Source organism: Vespula pensylvanica, chromosome 20 (genome assembly GCF_014466175.1).
Source record: "Vespula pensylvanica isolate Volc-1 chromosome 20, ASM1446617v1, whole genome shotgun sequence".
In the NCBI taxonomy this organism is placed as follows: Eukaryota; Metazoa; Arthropoda; class Insecta; order Hymenoptera; family Vespidae; genus Vespula; species Vespula pensylvanica.
The window spans coordinates 3,500,038-3,521,912 of NC_057704.1; the positions used below are offsets into that span (position 1 = coordinate 3,500,038).

Genomic DNA, 21,875 nt, shown 5'->3' on the forward strand with positions numbered 1-21,875 from the left:
AATTCAAACGCGCTTATTAAGTAATTCTTTTTAGAAATTAATTAAATCTGTTAACATCATTTATATATTTATGTGGACGTTATTTTATTGTTTGGTTTGTTTATGATTTAAAATAGTTTATGTCGAATGTTTTCTTTCAAATAATTTCTTCGTATATATCATACCTATACATTTAATTTCTATATTTTATTTTATGAGACGTTTTGTTTCACAATAATTTAGAGTTCAATTGAGATTACAGATATTGATAAGGATAATAATATTATTTTTTATATTAGATTTATCTTTATTTTTCTGTTGAGTATAATAGGTTCCAATATGGGTATCAGTATTCAAATATAATAGCTTTATATATCATCAGGCGGCGCTGCAAGTTATATATGTATCTATTCCATTATTTGTATGAAGCAGTATAAGGCATATTTTTGGACATAAAAGATAGGTTAAAGAGTTGAATGAAGTTTTTTATTTCTATGAACATTGAATAGGTAAATACAGTTTTAACAATAAAAATTTCAATGTACGTTTAGAGTTCATCAAATCATTAAAATAATATTATAATTATCATAAATCGTAATATGTCTGAGGACGAATTTATATTAGTGAATCGACGTAGAAGACGTAAAAAATTCGAACAAGTTTTTAGAGAACAATTATCACTTACAGAATCCAACGAAATTGAAATTGATAAAGAAATCGTAGTTCGGTAAGGCGTTATAATTTCCGCAAACTTTATTCATATTAATATTTAATAAAATTAATTAATTTTATTTTTATGTTGATTTTTTATATGTAATTTTACAGAAAATTATTTGACGCAGTACCCAAGCTCAAATATAGTGTATTTAAGACACACATCTTGCATAATATCTCAAAAGTTTTAAAGATTTTAAATACAAATAAAATATTTGAGATTATCTGTTATGGTTTAGGACGGTTTTCTCAACATAATTCTTCTAAGTATCAATTAGCTTTATTATTGTTATTAAAAAGACATTATAATTGTCAAGTATCTTTATATGATCCTGCATTTCTTGCTAAAGAAATTGAAATTCTAAAAGAATTAAAATTAAATGTCATAGAAACCAATGAAGAGGGTAAACGTACTATTAGCAACAACGTTACATTTATTTATATGCCACATTGTCCAAGACAGTTGATAAATAACTTTTTATATTCCAATTGGAACGAAAACTTGAGTAACTGTATTCTACTTACCAATAGCTTTTCAGATATAGTAGAGAAAAGTTTAAAATGGCATTTAACGAAATTTGCAAACTATGTGTTACGTATTTACCCATACATGACAGAAATTAAATTACAAAATGATTTTGAATACACAGAAGTATTTTCTGCTACTAGTATTCATATTTTTACAAAACAGAGTTTAAGTGAAGTATCATCCAATTTTTGGGTTGATAAAGAAAATCCTCATTACCAAGAAAAAGATATTGAATTTATTACTGCAGATGAAACAAATAGATCATGTTAGATTTTATCTGATTTTTTATAATTTGTAACTTTCATTAATCATATTTTCAAATACTGTACAATATCGTATGCTGCGTATCGATATTGTATAGAGTAATTATTTCTAATAGAATGTTCATAATGTTTTTGTATTTAAAAGTAAGAAATAATAAAACAATTATTAATTTTGCCTTACTATTTTCTTTGTCTGTGTAGGACATTCAAGTACAATGAATTCCAATATCAAGATTATTCGTGCTTTAGCACAAGAATTACGTCATATTTCCTTAAGCGAAAAACTAAAAGATAATATTACAATGCAATATATTTTGGAACAAGCATATTCCCATAAGGAAACCTCAGAAGTTCTGTGCAAAGCTCAAAAAGAATTGAAGAATTTAGCTGAAACATATCTTTGTTATTTGACATCGCAAAGGAAATACAAAGACATTAAAATGCAGTATACTGGTAAAGGAGAAAGGAGTATTAAGGAAACAGCAGATCTTGTCGGTTTTAAATTACCACACGATCCAAAATAAAGATATATATTGGTAAAGAACATAATTAAACTATCTATGTAGCATTTGTACAAAGATTTCTATTATTTTATGTAGATTGACAAAAATACTTTGTTGAAAAATATACTTTGACCAAGAATTAGAAGCTAGAAAATTATGGTAGATAATGGATTTAGCTTTTTCAACATTGCGTTCTAGTGAGGAAAATGTTTTCATAAAATGTGTGCGTGTGTATGTATGTAAAATTTGTTTAGGTATTACATTAAAAAATATAGTACAAAAACTATTAATAATATATAATTTTTATATACTAATCAATATATAAAAATATAAAAGTATATTTGAATATTGTTGTTATAGCTAATGAATGATTTTATCAGCCAATTAAGTACAAAAATGAATACAATGTTATTTTATGTTATTTATGAGTATTCCTTGCGAATACATTTGGCAATTGTTGAGAGTTGCATATTACTGGTACCTTCATAAATAGTTCCTATCTTTGAATCTCTAAAATATTTTTCTTGGGGAAAGTCTGTAGTAAAACCAACGCCTCCCATAAAATCTATGCATTTTGCTGTTACACGTAATGCTGTTTCTGTAAATAACAATTTATATAAATTATTTAATTTACATTCCTACATATAATAGATTCTAAATTTTATCTAAATGATCAAACAAACCAGAAGCAACTAGTTTTGCCATCGCTGCTTCTTTCATAATGCTTTTTTTGGCATCTACTAATCTGGCTGCATTGTAAACAAGTAATCTGGCACTCTCCAAATCAGTTGTAATTTGAGCAATTTGATGTTGCATAGACTAAAAAATTAAATTCTTTTAGCTATAATCATCGAATTAAACAAATTCATAATAATATTGTTCTTACCTCTATTTTATAATATAGTATCTTACCTGAAATGAAAATATATCCTTGCCAAATTGTTGCCTTTCTAAAGTATACGGTATAGTTGCATCTAAGCAGCCTTGTGCTATACCGATCATCTGAGCCCCAATACCAATACGTCCTTCGTTCAAAAATCCTGCTGCATATTTATAACCATGTCCAAATTTTCCTAATATGTTACTTTCAGGAACCTAGTAAGTTGTTGTCGAAGATATGATATCTTTTGATCATATCTTTTTGTATAAAACATTTTCTTTTACTTACTCTAACATTTTCAAAATGTATCATACAAGTGCCTGATGCTTTGATTCCTAATTTATCTTCAGGTTTACATACGATCAGTCCAGGTGTATCTCTTTCCACGAAGAATGTCGTAATACCTCGATAACCCTGTATGATTTACGATCAAGTAGTATATTAGCCGAAGAAAATGTGACGGTTAGTACGCAATTTATATATATATATATATCGTGTGAATAAATATTTATACAACTTATAGATCGAGTGAATGAAAGTTATATGCTAAAATTTAATATTTAAGATTAATCACGGATAATTAATAAATTATATCGTAGTAATAATAAATAGAAGATCGAATTTCTCGTATATGCATATACATATAATAATTATATAACATAACTAGCATTTGAAGTTATTAAATCTACTTACTGCAGAAGTATCAGCATTTGCAAAAACCAAAAATACTCCAGCGATATCCGAATTTGAAATCCACATTTTTGTACCATTAATAACATAATCATTACCATCTTTTTTCGCTTCGGTTTTCAAAGAAAAGGCGTCGGATCCTGCACCCGGTTCCGTAAGACAAAAACTTCCTGCCTAAATATTAAAATTATGCTCTATAGGTATTTTTTTTTCTTTTTTATTTTATTTTATTTTATTTTTTTTAAATTAACGTTCGAAATCAATTTACATATTCATTTAGTATTTAAATGAAATTTTCGCATGAATGACTAAAATGACACTTGTGATAAATTATATCGCTTACGTAATTCTGAGCCAACTCGGTCAGATACTTTTGCTTCTGTTCTTCCGATCCTATCTTAATAATCAACGAATTGACCAATGTATTATGAATGTCAACAAGAGCCGCAACAGAACCATCAACTTTTGCAATTTCTTCTATGGCTAGAATCGTCGTCATAAAGTTACTTCCCGTTCCACCGTATTCTTCTGGAATTTCTATTCCCATTAACTACGGATGATATGCAGCAAAGTAAAATACATAAATTTTCAATTATAATAAAAAATTATCAATTAAATAAAATATTCAAATATTCAATTACAATAAAAAATTTTCGATTATAATAAAAAACCAAAACTATTAAATCGGTTATTATTTTTTTATCGTACTGAAAAAAGCAATATGGTGAAAAAAAAAGAGAGAAAAATTGTTAAAGAGATAACACAAAATACGAATATCATTTACATAATATCAAGAACATTAACTTACGCCATTTTCAAAAAGTTTATTCAATATGTTGTCGTCTATACGTCCCTCTTTTTCCATTTTTCGTACAAGCGGAGCTATGTCCTCCTTGGCTAATTTAGCAACTACGAAAAATAACAAGACAAAATGGAGGATTAATAGTTTTATTGTAAAAGATACGAAATACAATATTGTTCTATTATCGCATTCGATTAATTACTATGCAGAGTGTTTAAAATAAAACTTTGGAAATGTTTATTTGGAAAAAAGAACATTTTTAAAAAAAATTTTCAGGTAATGTCCATTTTCTAAAAATGAAAATGTGGCTTTTTAAAAATCAATTGTTTTTTACTTAGTGGAAGGTTTCAAGGTAATTGAATAAAGAAAAATAATCGTCATAATATTTGCAATTTTCAAATATATATATATATATATATATATATATATATATATATATATATACGTACGTACGTATATATGATAATATCAGAAAATTCCAATATCAATTCTACCCTAATACATCGACGTTTCGTATTTCGAAGGAGTGATATAAGACAGTATTAAAAAGAATCAATTTACTACTCACCAGTCTCTTTCATCATAAGTTCATCATCTGTAAATTGGGTCAAAGGTCCAGGACTGTAGTTGCGTTGTGAAACATACACTTGTATACATTTTCTTTTTATTAATTTGCGAGGTATCTGTTAGAGATCATATTGATTTTCTTTGTTTAATATACTCGATAATTCTTCTTAATTGCAAGTAATAATAAGCGGATTTAGAATAAATGGAAATGTTACCATAAAAAGATAATGTAATTTACCATGTATTTGAAACTAACAAATGATTTTTAGAAAAAAAATTAAAGGATTATAATGATACGATCAGGGGAGAAATAAAAAAAAAAGGAAGAGAATGAGAAAAATCGTTGAACGCCTTTGTACGATTTCTCAATAACACAGAACAATTCAAAAAAAATCAAGTATCCGGTTTTAATCTTAACTTCCATTGAATAAGTCGATTGTACTAAATAGAAACGTTCTTATTAAGGAAAATATGCTTCGTCATGATTATTATTTTATAAATCGAAACAAAGCAATTTTTCATGCGAATATTTTATACGATTTTTAATAACGAAATTTCATTGTGAAGACGATTTTCAATATTTAACGTTAATACTGTACCAATTTAAATAATAAACAATTGTTACTTCCTAAATCTTTTTTTTTTTTGTTAGTTTTTCTTATTTTACATTTCTAATTATTACATATATTAATAATACTATTAAATTATTCTAATTATTACATACATTAATAATACTATTAGATTATTTTAATTATTACATATATTAATAATACTATTCGAAAGTTACGTAGACGGCATACTTTTAACTTAACAGATGGAACTAATCGTTTGAAAACAATCTATGGAACGAAATTTCTTTAAGAAATTGTGATTGACGATACAAAGATTCGTACTCACGTACTTGCCGAAGAATTGATCCAAAATTCATTTTTAATAAACGCAGTTATTCAAATGTACTAACACCAATTTGTTAAACGGTTTGTTTTCCCGTTATATATCGTTTGTCGATTGCCGATGCTTCGAATGCTACGTTAATACTGAACTTAATAGTCTACCGAACCTATAGTGTCGTATCCCTATCCCCCCTTTAAAACAAAACGGTTAAGTATCATGACCGCGAAACAGGTTCTTATATAATAAGAAAATAAAATCTCAAGAAATAATATTCTATCTTTCTAATCGTCAAATTATTTTATTTGACCGTTTGACTAACGTACATTTTTATATAAGTTTATTTATAAATATATTTGTAAGTTATATACAATTGCTTATTAAGTTATTTGTTCTCTTATCAGATGTGGACACAGATGTTGTTTATGTAGAATCGATATTTGTTATCAAAATTAAATTATAGATACTTGTCATCGAAGTTAACGTTATCCGAAGTACAAATGTTTCTGTGCAAAGTTTTGACTCAATATGGACATTGTTAAACATCACTTATAGATATATAAAAAAAAAAAAGAGATTAATAATTTCAAACGGATATTTTACTTTTATACACATGGGAATTAAACATAAACTAACGTACAAACATATATATTCTAATTTTTTTCACGAAAAATTCAAAGATGTAATGTAAATTATATATATTTTTACACGCATAAACATATATTTTATATTTTAAAGTATTGTCGTAGAATAACAACATTTACATCATTATATTGCCTACGTCAGTTCTGATTTCGTAAATAATACAAGAAAACAATATATAACAGAATTTATAAACATATTCATTTAACATGAAATTGAAATATTGATAGGTCATCATAGGTCATCATTATTTGTTCATAATTGATAGGTTATCAATAATATGTAAAATAACAATATTTAAGAAACCGATATTGTTAATGAACATAGTTGTTTTGAACGATAGAATATTATCGTCGATATGTCATGTTGAAATAAAAATTACATTTTTATTTCAGACGAAAATACATACTTGTACTAATATTTGAAAATCATACTAGTATTAATATTTCTATTATTATCACTTCAAATTAATAATTATACCGCCATTATATGTACCGTTGTGCTCACATGACGCTAACAGGTAGTTTACTACGTGAAACAATATAAATAAAGGTCAGCAGCAGCAGTAAATAGTGCGTTCAAATATTCAATGTGTTTGTTAATTATTTGACTAAGTGAAAATATCAATAAATATTTTTAACTATGCGATCATAAAAATATGTTTGCTTGAACATGATGTAATATCATACTATTTTATAGATATCTCATAGTATGTACATAACCTTTTAGCATACTGTTAACACGCTTTAGAAACTTTAAAACGTTTATGTATTTTTTTTAAAGGTTTTTATAATGTCCTGCAAGCAGTTTTAACAATTTTACATTTAAAATACAAATGTAATGGGTCGAAGTCATACCCCGTCGCCAGGAAGACGACGTGATCGTTCCAGGGAACGTGATCGCGACAGAGACCGTCGAAGGCGACGATCTCGCGAAAGACGTCGGAGGTATGTACAAAAATGATAAGAATAATCGTTCGACTTTTAAAACCTTTTGTATTCTATAAAAATTAACATAATGATGATTTAATGACGATCTGACATCATAGATCTGCGGAACGTGACAGAGTAAAGTCAAGAGATAGAGATAGAGAACGAGATCGTGATCGAGACAGACATAAACGATCATACAGTAGATCTAGATCTAGAGAACGAGACAGACCTAAACCCAGAGCCAAATTATCTACGGCAGAACGTCCTGTTATCACAGGTATAACGAGAACCAAAATAATTTTACAATAATAACAAAACTATATTTTTTCTATTTTTTATATAAATATTTATAATTATGGTAAACGTGGTTTTTCTTATAGAGGCCGATCTTCAAGGAAAAACACCGGAAGAACAAGAAATGATGAGAATGATGGGTTTTTGTGGTTTCGATACTACCAAAGGTAAGAAGGTAGAAGGAAATGATGTAAGCGCAGTACATGTTATTTTAAAAAGAAAGTACAGACAGTATATGAATAGAAAAGGAGGTTTCAATAGACCACTTGATTTTGTGGCATAAATATCTTGACTTTTAAATTCTCCAATTGTTAGTATTTGTTTAATTCAATTATTTATAATTAGGAACGTATAATCCTCATATATCCTTTTCTTTTAGTTTAAAGTGTTTCACAATAAGAATAATTTACTTCGTTGAGAATATATAATACGTTAATCAATAATGGGGCAAAAGAAATTCATAAACTGTTTAAGCACATTTTTGCTCTCAATTATATTTAATAGCAGTTAAAAAAGAAATAATATACATTTTCATATCAATTATAAAAATATGAAATTAAATTATATTAAATCACACATACAAAAATAAAATTAAAATATCTTATATAATTCTCTTATATTTGTTCATTTAATAAAACTTACCAAAGTAAAAAGTTACTAAAAACTATTTACGACTCAGTCATAGAATGTTCTGTTATGGATGATGAAGTATTATCTGAATCATGTGCAAGACTGTTATTTATATTTGTGACATTAGTACGTTGTGTGCTTAACTATTAAATAGAAAAGAAGAAAAGTAATTATTAATTTTTAATAAATTAATAAATAATACATGATATAATTAGTTTCTTACCATACTGATATCCATTTGTTCAAGAGATTCTGTTAATTGTGAACCTAATATTCGGAAATCACGTGTTACACTATGTTTGATATAATTTTCTAAAGGTACCTAATAAAAAAAGCCATTATAAATAATTCAGTTTATAAGTTTCTGTAAAAATAATTTTGCATTTTACCCCAGTTTTTTTTGCAAGCAGCAATACTTCTTTACTAAATTGTTCAATTTCATAAACAACACGTGGTATTAATTTAGTTTCTCTTAAAATATGATTTTTTTGTATATTTGTATCTGTTTTTAATCGTTTCTTGTCTTTACTTTGACTTTCCTATATCAATAAAAGCAGTAAAAAATATGTATAAAAATATGAAATATTAAAACATATATATATATAAAACATCATATACCTCTATATGTGTTACTAAATTATAAAAAGTAGATTTTAATGGTTTTCCAGCTAACTGTATCACCTGAATAAATCTAAAGAATAATAATCAAAATGAAATTGATATATTTATAATTTGTAACAAAGTTGGATATCACACAAATTGTAAACTCTCACCTAACAGCGTGAAATGCTGCATTTCCACTGCTCGATTTATTATAAAAATATTTAGTAAGTTTACTCAATATGTTATATAATTGTTGTAAATTCTTAAATATTGAGTTGGTAGATTGACCTGGATCGATAGATATATTGGCCAATATATAAAGAATTTGAATGATATATGACAATTGTCTGCATAAACTGCGTTCTTTTTCTACTAAGTCTTCTGTATAAATTACAGAGAAATATTCATTATTCAAACTTCATCAATATTTATCAAACGCATCAATACTTACGTTGTTCATTATTGATATTAACAACATTCATTGTTGCAAATTCAGCTTTCAAACGTTCTAAAAACCAAGATACATTATCTAATTTATTTTTAATGTAATGATTAAGTATGCTATAAGCTTGCACAACTGTGCTTTCGTTTATAATTTTATATTTTTCATTTGTTGATGTTTCAATCTATAATAAAGATACATGTAAAACAAAAAAAGAAACAAAAAAATTTTATTTAATATTTCAATTCTATAGAGTATACTTAATTGCATGTAAGATTTACAAACCTTATGTATCATACCCAGTTTCTCCGATATTTCAAAACAAACATCATTTAATATCTCTCCATAATCTTTATCGCAGTCTTCTATCCACAAAAGTATTTGAAGGATTAAAATAGCTGCAGGAACACTGATGCCTTCCATTTGTGAACATTGTCTTATCCATTCAAAAATCTATAATTTAATAGATAGTTAACATAATTGAATGAAATAGATAACATAAATATTTAATATAATATTATTAATAAAATATCATATATGAAAATGTTAATAATGTATAAGTATTCCTACAAACTTTTTCAACATTTTCTTCCTGAAAGTTCAGTTGATGCACAAATTGCTGTATAATTTCTAAAAGTATTAATGACACTTTTTTATACAATTCATCCTCATCAGAATCTTGATTGAAAGAAATTTTTAACGGAACTTTGAAAGACAATATAAATGCTTCTAATTGCACATTAAAACTTTCTGTTGGCTCTTGATTACCTAATGGCAAAGAAGACATTTATAAAAATAAGTTAAGCAAAAAATATTTTATTTTTATTTTTTCAATCGTAGAAACATACATACACATACTACAAAGAAATTGTGACAATTGAGAAGAAAACTTCGAGCATATTAAACAACAATATTCTTTAAAACAGTCCAAAGCTAATAATGTTCCTTGTTGATCATCATTAAATGCATTTCTAAATTCCAAAATTACATTTTTATAGAGTAATCTATAAGAAAATAATTCTTAAATTAGTACCTGCAAGGTAAAAAAACATAGAAAGTTCTTACATATTCAATGTTCTTACTCTCCAATTTCATGATATATTTTTATATATTGTTTTTTGTGCTTTTCAAACTCCGGGATACTTAATGATATTATTGTTTGAAAAGTTGAAATGCAACTTCGTAAAATATAATGATAAAAGTCTCTATGCGATCTTAGAATCTTGGCTTCATCGTTGTCTGCCCATTTGTCTCTACAAAATAACAATATTAATACTTGATTTATTTTCTCTTATTTTTTTAAATAAAATATATATTAAATATTACTAACGAATAATGTAGCTCTAAAATTTTACATATTGTGTTTAGATTTATATTCCCATTTGGCAATTTTATAATATCTGAATGGCTTTTCTTCTTAAGTGTAGTATTATTTGCATCTTTATTTTTCTTATTTTTGTTTCCTCTCTTTTTTTTTATATTCTACAATAAATATAAATTTAGCATATAACATATATTATCATATAGAAAGTATGATATTTATAATTTAATATTCATCATATAAAAATGTAGCAAAAAAATATTGATATTAATTTCAAAATTACCTTAATAATGTCCATTAACCTATTGTATCCTTTAAAAAGATCATATATACCTTTTGCTATATTTTTACTTTCATTAACCCAGCAATTAACTCGGAATGATATTAAAGATTCATATACACCTATCATCTCTTTTAAATTATGTAATTTTTGTTGTGATTTTGGTGTATTATCAAGTAAATTCATTGTATCATCCTATAAGATTAGTAATTAATATTATTACGCATAATTCTTATGGTTATAAATTTTATACGTTTCAATGAATAATTATTTGTAAAAACTGCTTTAAACCAAAGAGATATACCAAATTTAAATGTTCCAATTCTGTTTGTGCCATCCTTGCACACAGTGACTCTAGAATGATAGCAATTTTATTTAAAATTTCCCACTCTTCTGAAGCTGTTTTTATATAAATTGCTTGTAATACAGAAATCAATGTAGCTATAGGCTCTTTTGGAACAATTTGTACATCGTTTATATCGGCACTTAGATCAATTTTTAATGGAGGTAAAACATTTTCATCCGTTTCAAAGTAAAGATTCAATTGAGCAAGTAATATTTCCACTATGTATTCTGATAGGTCAGGATTCTTAATTACAACCTCATATAATCCTGAAAAGAAAATATATTATTACATGTTATGCACATATATATAACTTGTTATATTTATAAATTAATAATCATAAATATGATTATTTTATATTATTCCTGTTATTCTACCTTCATATAAATGTGATCTAACTTCAAATTCTTGAGTAAAACACTTTTTTAATATATTTAATATGTCAATACATAATCTTTTATTGCATCCATAATTATTGCTTGTATTATTGTGTTGTTCTAAAATTACCTAAAAGATATAGTAAGACTTAATACAAAATAACGTTATAACATTATAGTAATAACATTGTGCATTGATGCATTTTAATTAGAAACGTATAATAGTCTATTCTTTGTGTCTACCTGAGTTAATATGGTTGTCGAAATAGATAATGTAGTAGACATTGAGGAATTTTTAGAATAATCATTTGAAAGATTTTTTATAGAATTCATTTTTAACATTTTTAACAGTTCAAGAAAACCAGTGACTGCCATTTTACGTGTACATATTCCTTTTCTATAGAGAGCCTTCCTTAATGCTAACATAAGATTGTCTTTCACGTTAGATGAAACATGTATTAATGGTAAAACTGCGTAAAGAATTTGTACAGCTGCAGTACCAGGTACACATAGCAATTGATCAAGAAGAGTAATTATATAAGTTTGAAAATCGAGCACATTCATTGCTAATTTAGAGCACATATATGCCAAACAATCTACGAAAAAATAAAAATCAATAAATCATTTATTATTATTACGCAGTGTTAAAAAATACTTTTATATAACTTCCTTTTTTTGCAATAACGTATCGTACCTGTATACTGTGATATTAACAAACCACCTGCCATTATTTTATCAGTTAATAATTGAAGTACAGATCCACATATTTCATGTCTTTTCTTCATTAATCTTTGAAGTATTTGTATACCTATTTTATGTGTTGGATATTTATTAACTTTTCCACCTGTATGTTCTGTATCCATGAGCACAAATCCTAAATCCATAATTCCTTTTAATATAACATGACGGTTTTTATCACTAGAAAGTAATAAAAAAATATTATTTTATGTATTCATAGGAATATATATATATATATATATATATATATATATATATATATCATGGTATATATGTGCATACCTATTTGCTATAACTTGATCTATAACATCCATAATATCACAATTATTATGCATTAAAGATTTTAACCAAGCACTATTCTTACATTTTTCATCATCTTGCATTTTTCTTAATATCGTCTGATGAAGTATTTCAAAAACCTATTTTTGCACATTTTCAGAAATTTAATATAAGAGAGAGAGAAAAAGAGAGAATGTATTTAACAATCTTAATATAAATGTATAAATAAATGAATTCTTAGAAATCTTCAATAGAAAGAAAACAAACATATATATCGCACAATAAAAAGTATTTACTTGTTACCTGTTCTTCATGTACACTAGAAACTATAAATATTGTAGATAAAATGAAAGGTTCTAATACATATTCTGGTACCATAGAAAATTTTTTAAATACAAGTATCAAATCTTTTATACATTTGTAATGTAATTGTGTGGCATGATGTATATGAAACAGCACATTACTCTCTGCATCTTGTATTTCTTTTAAACTTGTTGTACCTACAAGTATAAATATAACAGTATAGAAGTTATAGTTAAGAATATAGTTAAGAAATTCATAAAAAATATATATATTATTCATGAACTGTTTATTAAAAAAAATATTAAAAAAATAATACTGCTTACAAATATCTTCAAAATTTTTCTCTTTCTTTTCGTTATTTGCATCTGAGTAATATGATGCAAAATATTTACGCAGTGATACAATCAAATGTATACAACTAGAATTACTACATAATCTAAGAGTTTGGTATACAAAAGGGGGTATTTCATTTAAAGCAATCATGGAAAGTTTATGACATAACGTAATAATTACAACATTCAAATCTTTTTTCTCCAAAATCATGTCTCTGTTAAAAGAAAGATCAAATTATTAAAAAAAACTATACAACTATGTATATTTAAAGTTATGTGATATAATAATACTATTCTGTTTGTTCGAACGTAAGAACTATTAAAAAATGAAATAAAATTAAGATCAATTTAAGCTACATTTTCTTTAAAATTAATAAATTACCCAAACATTTTTGCTAGACATGGTGCAATGCTAGGCTCCCATTGGCTGTTACATATGGATTTAACAATAAGCGCCTTATATTCACTTCCAGTGACTTCTGAATTCATATAGTCAATATATTTTTCTTGTTCCAGGATTTCTAATAATATTGGTAATAAATCTTTCCAACTAAAATATTAATTATTTACTTACACTGTTACTTATATTTGATAATTGTTGTTTTTGAAAAATATTAGACAATAAGACAACAGTATAAAGGATAAATATCGTTATACCTGTAGAAGTTATCTTTGTTTGAATAAATATTAGAAGTAGAAAATTGTACTAATTGAATTAGACAATTCTTTGAAAAATTAGGGAAGTCCATAGCTATAAGACTAATAATTTCTTCTGCGTGGCTATTACTGACTTTACAGCTTCCTAGTGTTTTTATTATGCCTTTTACTATTTTTAATTTGTTTTCAGAAAATTTTTCAGTATTACAAAACGCTTGTAGTATTTCATCTAACACTTTTATTATATCCGTACTGTGTATCTTATCACACAATACTTTGCAAAGCTGAAAAAAGGAAGATAGATTTGAATACTTTCTGAAAATATAAAAGAAAATATAATTTTTTAATGATACAATCATAATTATGTATAGTACTGTTATCGTCGGTGAATTAACGTCAATAACGCAATATCCTAAGAAAACTAATATTCTTTTAATTTTGAGACGAGTCTTATTCAAACTAAATGTTATTTCATTGAAAATAAAACAAAATTATTCCTTTTTGACTCACTTCTTCTACATTTGCATTTTGTATGAATCCATGTAATTGCGATCGATTTTTTCGACTCATCATATCTTGTAATTTCGCATACATATTTGTCGCATAAATAGTTGTTTTACAAACTTAATAAATAAATTTATCTATTAGTCGTATAGATCTATACGATTACTGGTATTATTTACTATCGATTCGGGAGATTTTTTTAGAAGACTTTAAAAAGGTTATATTCACTCTGAGAACATTTCCCCATTGTCCTGCATATGCAGAGAAAGTTCGTAGCGCTATCTGAAGAAAATAGTATATTTCATATAAGAAAAGCTATCGCTTTTCTAGATTAATATAAAGCATAAAAGATATATATATATATAATTTATCGTATCGTTAAATAATATTAAACTAATTAAAAAAAGTAATACATCAAAAGATTCCCCATATATGAATATCTCTTTACTTTTATTCTTTTTGTCAGCTTAGAGCAAAAAGTTAAAAATGTAATATTATATTAAAAGGTATAATGAGTATTAACGTAATTAAAGTTATCATTATAAAGATATCGTATTATTTACAACAGGAGCAGATCAATATAATGACGTTCTTAGTGATAGCGAAAAAACATTAGGTGATGTCAGAGTAGATTACGTCATCCATGTGTTAAATGATGAGAAATATTAAAGGAGAAGGGATACTATCGCGTTAGGTAAAGGAAACTGACGGTAACCTTATAAGATCATTGAAACTTCTACAGTATTGATTGGAGGAAGGCAAACGCTATGTGAATGGCCTCATTCGAGAGAGAGAGAGAGAGAGAGAGAGAGAGAGAGAGAGAGAGAGAGAGAGAGAGAGAGAGAGAGAGAGAGAGCATGCTACAAGACGAATACTTTAAATGTACATATAAAATATCGCTCTCTCTTATTTTCTTACTTTTCAGTTATCTAAAGATGGAAGAAAAGTACACTTTAGAAATATTTTTCTTTCAAGTTAAAACAGACATTTTTGAGTAGGACGAATATTGCGTTAAATTTTCTACACAGTCGCATCGAAAAGGGAAGAAAAGAATCGGTCGGTTGCACTCAGTCTGAGTTTAGACTAGTTATAATCGTGTATACTATTTTTAGACGAATCTTGGAATGTCGTAGAAAAGAAATGCACTTTTCTACTAAGAGAGGGTACGAGTTCTAAATTTATCTGCCCCTTATGTCGTCGACCTTGCATGAACGATCTAATTGCATACCGTCAACATAAAAGCAATACTCACAACATTTTGGAACAGTTAATGGTTTTTGAATCACAGTTTATTATGCTCTAATAAAAAATATATATATATATTTATTTGTACCATATATATAATTATATATATTATATATGTATATACCATGTATTACTTATCTCATATATATATAAAATTTTATATTTGTATGAGTGTGTGTGTATATATATATATATATATTTATAGCGTATACAATCATAGAGGTAAAATCGTGACCTTTGTGATCTTCGATCGAAAATACATCTATAAACGATTATGATGATGATGATGATAGACAGGAAGACAACACTAAGGGAGATCTAATATGCTGTGTAAGGTTTATTGTTGCATAAGTGTCACGAGGCAAACCGGAGCGCATGCTTCGTCGTAGCCTAAAACTGTGCGTGAGCCAAGAGTATAACGGGCAGATTCGCACAACGGCGCAATTTGTGTTTAGAGGAGATTCATTACCAGCTTCGTCTAAACTTTCGCATACGGTCCGATTTTTAGTATCAATATCGAACTTTTTTTGTTTTTATATTCCCTCTTTCTTTCTTTCTCTACTTTCAACCTACTTGTTTATTTTACATCCTCTACAATTTCTCGTACAAAATGGTAAGTTATGATAAATTTATATGCACTAATAGTAGGGGTATCTCGTTAATGGTATCAAGTGAAAGAATCTTTATAATACGTAGATGATATGTTAAAATTGAAAAAGACAAATTTATATAATGCCACCGTGCGCTCTAATCGTTTCAGCGCGAGTGCATTTCTATTCACGTAGGACAAGCAGGAGTTCAAATTGGAAATGCTTGTTGGGAGCTTTATTGTTTGGAACATGGCATACAACCGGACGGGCAAATGCCATCTGATAAAACGCTCGGTGGAGGAGACGATAGCTTTAATACGTTTTTCAGTGAAACTGGGTCGGGTAAACATGTGCCCAGAGCTGTGTTCGTTGACCTTGAACCTACCGTTGTCGGTAAGCGAGAATAACGAAAGCAACGAATAGATATCGAGCGCATATAATATGGATCGATCGAATTATAATCGCGATTTTTTTTTTCAGACGAAGTACGAACAGGAACGTATCGACAACTTTTTCACCCGGAACAATTGATAACGGGCAAAGAAGATGCCGCGAATAATTACGCTCGTGGCCATTACACGGTCGGTAAGGAGATCGTCGACGTTGTTCTAGATCGTGTGAGAAAATTAGTGGATCAATGTACCGGACTTCAAGGCTTTCTTATATTCCATTCGTTCGGTGGTGGGACTGGCTCTGGTTTCACCTCTCTTTTGATGGAACGACTTTCGGTAGACTACGGGAAGAAGTCTAAATTGGAATTCGCCATTTATCCGGCACCGCAAGTTTCTACAGCCGTGGTAGAACCGTATAATTCGATCTTGACCACTCATACTACGCTCGAACACTCCGATTGCGCTTTCATGGTTGACAATGAGGCCATTTACGATATTTGCCGTCGTAACTTGGACATCGAGAGACCTACATATACCAACTTGAATCGCTTGATCGGTCAGATCGTTTCTTCGATCACCGCCTCATTACGATTCGACGGTGCCCTCAATGTCGACCTAACTGAATTTCAAACAAATTTGGTACCATATCCAAGAATTCATTTCCCTCTCGTAACTTATGCACCAGTAATATCGGCGGAAAAGGCGTACCACGAACAACTTAGCGTATCAGAAATAACGAACGCGTGCTTCGAACCGTCCAATCAAATGGTAAAATGTGATCCTCGAAATGGCAAATATATGGCTTGTTGTATGCTTTACAGAGGCGATGTCGTGCCCAAGGACGTTAATGCAGCTATCGCTGCTATAAAGACAAAACGCAGCATACAGTTTGTTGATTGGTGCCCTACAGGCTTCAAAGTGGGTATTAACTATCAGCCTCCCACTGTCGTACCTGGCGGCGACTTGGCCAAGGTGCAACGTGCAGTATGCATGTTATCTAACACTACGGCCATTGCCGAGGCATGGGCACGACTTGACCACAAGTTTGATCTGATGTATGCGAAAAGAGCATTCGTTCATTGGTACGTCGGTGAAGGTATGGAGGAGGGAGAATTTTCTGAAGCACGCGAAGATCTCGCTGCTTTAGAAAAAGATTATGAAGAGGTTGGTATGGATACCGTTGATGATAATCAAGAAGGCAACGATGAATATTAATTATATGTAATCGTTGTTAATCGTACTGCATGTAGTATTCTGCTATATTTGACAAGGAATATTTTGTTATTGTTATATGTAAACTTTTCATGATATTTTATATTATCTTCAAAATTTATTTTCTATCGCTCTCGAGTGATTGTAATATTTCATTTACATTTCCTTTCTTCTTTCGTTTCACTTTTTTCTCGACTATACAAGATATTAATTAATAATTCTTCAACAATTGCCAATTCGTTATTTAATAAGCGCATTTAGGAACTGTCGAAAGGTTTTTGTCGAAGATTTTCATTATTATGTATGCGTAAAGAAGAACGTCATGCACGGCCGATCAATACGTGTGCAGTGTGCACACCTCGGTGAGTTCAGGTACACGCCCATATTTTCCCGTTGTATCTTATGCTTCTTACTATGTTTTAAACAAACCTTTAAACGTTTACGCTTTTCTATGCTTTTCTTAACTGACGATAAATGTCTTCATAAATACAAAGTACGAAACGCTAGGAAATATAAGAAAGTATCATTGTAAGATGAAAGTTCTGTCGAAAATGTGTATGAGTCATACGTCTTAAAATACGTATTCAAATAAGACTACTACGAGAAAAAGAAAAGAAGAAAAAAAAAACGTATGTGTATAAGGTTTTGTCCCTTTTTAAGTAACAAACATCATATGTTATATACACAACTAACTGATATAGTCATTGAATGCGTCTACTATCTCTTTGGAAAAATCAATACTGAGAGTTCGTATACGTTTCCCATTAAACGAGACGTTGAATGTATGTATATGCGACACAAGTATATATTATCGTACGCCGTTGCTTCGTTCGCTCAACGTACATACATTCCAAATATGGCGAAAATCGTTTTCAGAGTGCATATAATTTATTCCTATTGGTAATAAATACAAAATCATTGCTTTTAGAGAGATGTTAGATAATTAGACTGACAATAAATCATCTTGTTGCATATTTTATTAATTAATCAATTTTAAATAATTGCACTAAATAGACATTTATCGACTATATTTTGTGGCACTATATTTTCCGTTTAGCAACGCATATGTCGTTGCGTATTGCGGTCTTGTTCTGACCAATCACAAGAGATGGTGAGGATAGCAACAACCAATCAGCGTGCACCGTAACGGTCGATCACGGAAGGTATAAAGAGCCACCGCGGCACATCTTCGCGCATTATTCGTTGGATCTTCGACGAAGGTTGTCGTGTAGTTGTTAGCTGAGGCTCCATTACTTGCTTTCGCCAACTATCGACCGACCAAGTCTGACGAATTCTTCTTAGATTTTTATCATCGAAAACTAAAATCTCAAAATGGTAAGTGTATAAAACATATCTAGTAATTTTTTATTTAATCGAAAAAGCTAGTTGATCGCGACGCGTCATATTCTCGAAAAAATGTTCGGTAGCCATTTTGTCTTGCCGCCGGCCGGCACCGCCCTTTGTCATTCTAATTAACTACTGACTTTTTGTGATCCTTTGTTTAATTTTCTCAAAGCTTCGTATTATTCAAAGAAGTGAAATATCGTAAAAAAATTATCGTGTTATTTAAAAAATATAATTATAGTTCGTTTATCGTTATACGTTATCGTGTGCGTTAATCGGAATATATTATTTTGTAAAATGTATTACTATCTGTTTTATGGATTAAGTATTATTAAGAATTAAAATATGCGTTTATATATTTTTTCGAACGTTTGCCATGAAATTCGTTTTAATACTTCCGCTTGGTGATGACTCATTCTCATGGCGTCCATTGTGAATCCATCCGTTCTCTTCGATGTTTCTACATCTTTTACATTTTTATTATCGTTAATAATATAATATATAAATATAATATAAATTCATATCTATCAGTTTTCTATATTGAATTATAATGTAATAAAGAGGATAAATTAAGATGTAATTTTCACCAAGATCAGAAAGATAATTTTGAAGAAAGATATAGAAAGTAGAAAAATATAAATGTAAGATCAAGTATAAAGAGTAATTAATACTATTATGCATTGTGGAGTTTCTACAATTTTTAATGTTTCTTTAGCGTGAATGTATCTCAATCCACGTTGGACAAGCTGGAGTACAGATTGGTAATGCTTGCTGGGAGCTGTATTGCTTGGAACATGGCATTCAGCCCGATGGTCAGATGCCATCTGACAAGACTATCGGAGGTGGCGATGACAGCTTCAATACTTTCTTCAGTGAAACTGGTGCAGGCAAACATGTACCACGAGCAGTTTTCATCGATTTGGAACCTACTGTTGTTGGTACGTATTAGTCTAAAGTCTATTTCTTCCTTTTCTTTTTTTCTTTTCTTTTCTTTTCTTTTTTCCTTTTTAGTTATATCATTATACTTTTACCTAAATTTTATAAATTTTCTTCTTTAACTTGTATCGTTATCCAATTTTAGATGAAGTCCGCACAGGCACATACCGCCAGCTATTTCATCCAGAACAATTGATCACGGGTAAGGAGGATGCTGCGAACAATTATGCTCGTGGTCACTACACAATTGGCAAGGAAATCGTTGACCTCGTTCTGGACCGTATCCGAAAACTGGCAGATCAATGTACTGGATTACAAGGTTTCCTCATCTTCCACTCCTTTGGAGGTGGCACTGGATCAGGATTCACGTCTCTCTTGATGGAACGATTATCTGTCGATTATGGAAAGAAATCCAAATTAGAATTTGCCATTTATCCAGCTCCTCAAGTCTCTACCGCCGTAGTTGAACCATACAACTCGATCTTAACTACGCATACCACGCTCGAACATTCCGATTGCGCATTTATGGTTGATAATGAGGCTATTTACGATATTTGCCGTCGTAACTTGGACATCGAGAGACCCACATATACCAACTTGAATCGTTTGATCGGTCAGATCGTTTCCTCGATCACTGCCTCCTTACGATTCGATGGTGCGCTCAATGTCGATCTAACTGAATTCCAAACCAACTTGGTACCCTATCCAAGAATTCATTTCCCATTGGTAACATACGCACCGGTTATTTCTGCGGAGAAGGCGTATCACGAACAACTCAGCGTCGCAGAAATTACAAACGCTTGTTTCGAGCCAGCCAATCAGATGGTAAAATGCGACCCACGACACGGAAAGTACATGGCTTGCTGTATGTTGTACAGAGGTGATGTTGTTCCAAAGGATGTAAATGCTGCTATTGCCACTATCAAAACCAAACGCACGATTCAATTCGTTGATTGGTGTCCGACTGGATTCAAGGTTGGAATAAATTATCAGCCACCAACTGTCGTACCCGGTGGAGATTTGGCCAAGGTACAACGTGCTGTCTGTATGTTGTCCAACACAACGGCCATTGCTGAGGCATGGGCACGTCTCGATCATAAATTCGATCTTATGTATGCCAAGAGAGCATTCGTTCACTGGTACGTTGGTGAGGGTATGGAAGAAGGTGAGTTCTCCGAAGCACGTGAGGATCTTGCAGCTCTCGAGAAGGATTACGAGGAAGTTGGTATGGATTCTGCTGAAGGTGAAGGAGAAGGTGCTGAGGAATATTAAATTTGCACCTAAAAGAAAACTTTCCATTTGCTTATAGGGCGTACAAGTTTTTCCTTATGCATGTTCAGTCCCACAGCATTTGATCGAAAGATACGAAAATAAAAGCAGATCTAAAAAAACAATGAAATCATGTTTCTTTTTCATTCCTTTCATATATTAGTTTGATTATAAGTAAAATATTTTCATGTAAAAAGTATTTAATTTGAAGCATACACGTTTTTTTTTACCATCAGTCGGTAATTAATATCAACGTAGGAAATATAGATTATTACAGGGAGGAAGCAAAAGGTGTGTGCTTTACTGATATTATCTATAATATTGCAATTATCAATTTTATTTCAATAAGTTTTATTTACTTGTAAGTATTTGACATAATTTATGCTAAGAAC

At 29.3% G+C, this 21,875-nt stretch overlaps 6 protein-coding genes across 9 annotated transcripts; 4 read left to right on the forward strand and 2 right to left on the reverse strand.

Moving 5' to 3' along the window:
• Positions 1-214: 214 nt before the first annotated feature.
• On the forward strand, positions 215-1,930 carry LOC122636146. Its single transcript, XM_043827097.1, has 3 exons — positions 215-706; positions 805-960; positions 1,687-1,930. Exons 1-3 carry the CDS (start codon positions 579-581, stop codon positions 1,778-1,780), a joined length of 378 nt encoding a protein of 125 aa, XP_043683032.1. The 5' UTR covers positions 215-578; the 3' UTR covers positions 1,781-1,930.
• A 339-nt stretch (positions 1,931-2,269) lies between these two features.
• Positions 2,270-5,982, reverse strand: LOC122636144 (short/branched chain specific acyl-CoA dehydrogenase, mitochondrial). 2 transcript variants are annotated; one of them, XM_043827093.1, is made up of 9 exons: positions 5,829-5,982; positions 4,929-5,043; positions 4,367-4,467; positions 3,902-4,108; positions 3,562-3,732; positions 3,157-3,282; positions 2,901-3,083; positions 2,672-2,807; positions 2,270-2,586 (listed from the first exon to the last, which is right to left on the reverse strand). In XM_043827093.1, exons 1-9 carry the CDS (start codon positions 5,853-5,855, stop codon positions 2,411-2,413), a joined length of 1,242 nt encoding a protein of 413 aa, XP_043683028.1. In that variant the 5' UTR covers positions 5,856-5,982; the 3' UTR covers positions 2,270-2,410. The 2 variants fall into 2 exon arrangements, with proteins under 2 accessions (XP_043683028.1, XP_043683029.1); XM_043827094.1 differs by having other exon boundaries at positions 5,825-5,974.
• A 995-nt stretch (positions 5,983-6,977) lies between these two features.
• LOC122636145 (U4/U6.U5 small nuclear ribonucleoprotein 27 kDa protein-like) lies at positions 6,978-9,027 on the forward strand. Of its 2 annotated transcripts, none has more exons than XM_043827095.1 (4): positions 6,978-7,169; positions 7,244-7,407; positions 7,509-7,669; positions 7,773-9,027. In XM_043827095.1, the coding sequence occupies exons 2-4, from the start codon at positions 7,301-7,303 to the stop codon at positions 7,967-7,969; spliced, it is 465 nt and encodes a 154-aa protein (XP_043683030.1). In that variant the 5' UTR covers positions 6,978-7,169; positions 7,244-7,300; the 3' UTR covers positions 7,970-9,027. The 2 variants fall into 2 exon arrangements, with proteins under 2 accessions (XP_043683030.1, XP_043683031.1); XM_043827096.1 differs by having other exon boundaries at positions 6,995-7,012.
• On the reverse strand, positions 8,152-15,284 carry LOC122636141 (Fanconi anemia group I protein homolog). 2 transcript variants are annotated; one of them, XM_043827088.1, is made up of 23 exons: positions 15,059-15,284; positions 14,502-14,777; positions 13,992-14,275; positions 13,717-13,884; positions 13,326-13,549; positions 13,003-13,199; positions 12,703-12,839; positions 12,377-12,600; positions 11,926-12,278; positions 11,683-11,812; positions 11,267-11,574; positions 10,966-11,157; positions 10,692-10,843; positions 10,444-10,614; positions 10,214-10,365; positions 9,936-10,129; positions 9,647-9,814; positions 9,371-9,545; positions 9,090-9,300; positions 8,935-9,007; positions 8,706-8,855; positions 8,540-8,638; positions 8,152-8,459 (listed from the first exon to the last, which is right to left on the reverse strand). In XM_043827088.1, the coding sequence occupies exons 2-23, from the start codon at positions 14,583-14,585 to the stop codon at positions 8,355-8,357; spliced, it is 3,951 nt and encodes a 1,316-aa protein (XP_043683023.1). In that variant the 5' UTR covers positions 14,586-14,777; positions 15,059-15,284; the 3' UTR covers positions 8,152-8,354. The 2 variants fall into 2 exon arrangements, with proteins under 2 accessions (XP_043683023.1, XP_043683024.1); XM_043827089.1 differs by lacking the exons at positions 8,152-8,459; positions 8,540-8,638; positions 8,706-8,855; positions 8,935-9,007; positions 15,059-15,284 and adding an exon at positions 14,909-14,923 and having other exon boundaries at positions 9,201-9,545.
• A 771-nt stretch (positions 15,285-16,055) lies between these two features.
• On the forward strand, positions 16,056-18,913 carry LOC122636143 (tubulin alpha-1 chain-like). The gene is made up of 3 exons (XM_043827092.1): positions 16,056-16,353; positions 16,501-16,723; positions 16,811-18,913. Exons 1-3 carry the CDS (start codon positions 16,351-16,353, stop codon positions 17,935-17,937), a joined length of 1,353 nt encoding a protein of 450 aa, XP_043683027.1. The 5' UTR covers positions 16,056-16,350; the 3' UTR covers positions 17,938-18,913.
• Positions 18,914-19,113: 200 nt separating this feature from the next.
• Positions 19,114-21,608, forward strand: LOC122636142 (tubulin alpha-1 chain). The gene is made up of 3 exons (XM_043827091.1): positions 19,114-19,269; positions 19,994-20,216; positions 20,360-21,608. Exons 1-3 carry the CDS (start codon positions 19,267-19,269, stop codon positions 21,484-21,486), a joined length of 1,353 nt encoding a protein of 450 aa, XP_043683026.1. The 5' UTR covers positions 19,114-19,266; the 3' UTR covers positions 21,487-21,608.
• The last annotated feature ends 267 nt before the right edge of the window (positions 21,609-21,875 follow it).

Coding starts and splice junctions, on each gene's coding strand:
- LOC122636146 (XM_043827097.1), top strand. CDS start 579: ATGTCTGAGGACGAATTTATATTAGTGAATCGACGTAGAAGACGTAAA. Junction 707..804: donor GATAAAGAAATCGTAGTTCG/GTAAGGCGTTAT, acceptor GTAATTTTACAG/AAAATTATTTGACGCAGTAC. Junction 961..1,686: donor TCTCAACATAATTCTTCTAA/GTATCAATTAGC, acceptor TTGTCTGTGTAG/GACATTCAAGTACAATGAAT.
- LOC122636144 (XM_043827093.1), bottom strand. CDS start 5,855: ATGAATTTTGGATCAATTCTTCGGCAA. Junction 4,468..4,928: donor ACTTATGATGAAAGAGACTG/GTGAGTAGTAAA, acceptor TATTTTTCGTAG/TTGCTAAATTAGCCAAGGAG. Junction 4,109..4,366: donor ATAAACTTTTTGAAAATGGC/GTAAGTTAATGT, acceptor TATCATCCGTAG/TTAATGGGAATAGAAATTCC.
- LOC122636145 (XM_043827095.1), top strand. CDS start 7,301: ATGGGTCGAAGTCATACCCCGTCGCCAGGAAGACGACGTGATCGTTCC. Junction 7,408..7,508: donor TCTCGCGAAAGACGTCGGAG/GTATGTACAAAA, acceptor CTGACATCATAG/ATCTGCGGAACGTGACAGAG. Junction 7,670..7,772: donor AGAACGTCCTGTTATCACAG/GTATAACGAGAA, acceptor TTTTTCTTATAG/AGGCCGATCTTCAAGGAAAA.
- LOC122636141 (XM_043827088.1), bottom strand. CDS start 14,585: ATGTATGCGAAATTACAAGATATGATGAGTCGAAAAAATCGATCGCAA. Junction 13,550..13,716: donor TGTCTAGCAAAAATGTTTGG/GTAATTTATTAA, acceptor TTCTTTTAACAG/AGACATGATTTTGGAGAAAA. Junction 11,158..11,266: donor AATTGGAACATTTAAATTTG/GTATATCTCTTT, acceptor CTAATCTTATAG/GATGATACAATGAATTTACT.
- LOC122636143 (XM_043827092.1), top strand. Junction 16,724..16,810: donor CCTTGAACCTACCGTTGTCG/GTAAGCGAGAAT, acceptor TTTTTTTTTCAG/ACGAAGTACGAACAGGAACG.
- LOC122636142 (XM_043827091.1), top strand. Junction 20,217..20,359: donor TTTGGAACCTACTGTTGTTG/GTACGTATTAGT, acceptor ATCCAATTTTAG/ATGAAGTCCGCACAGGCACA.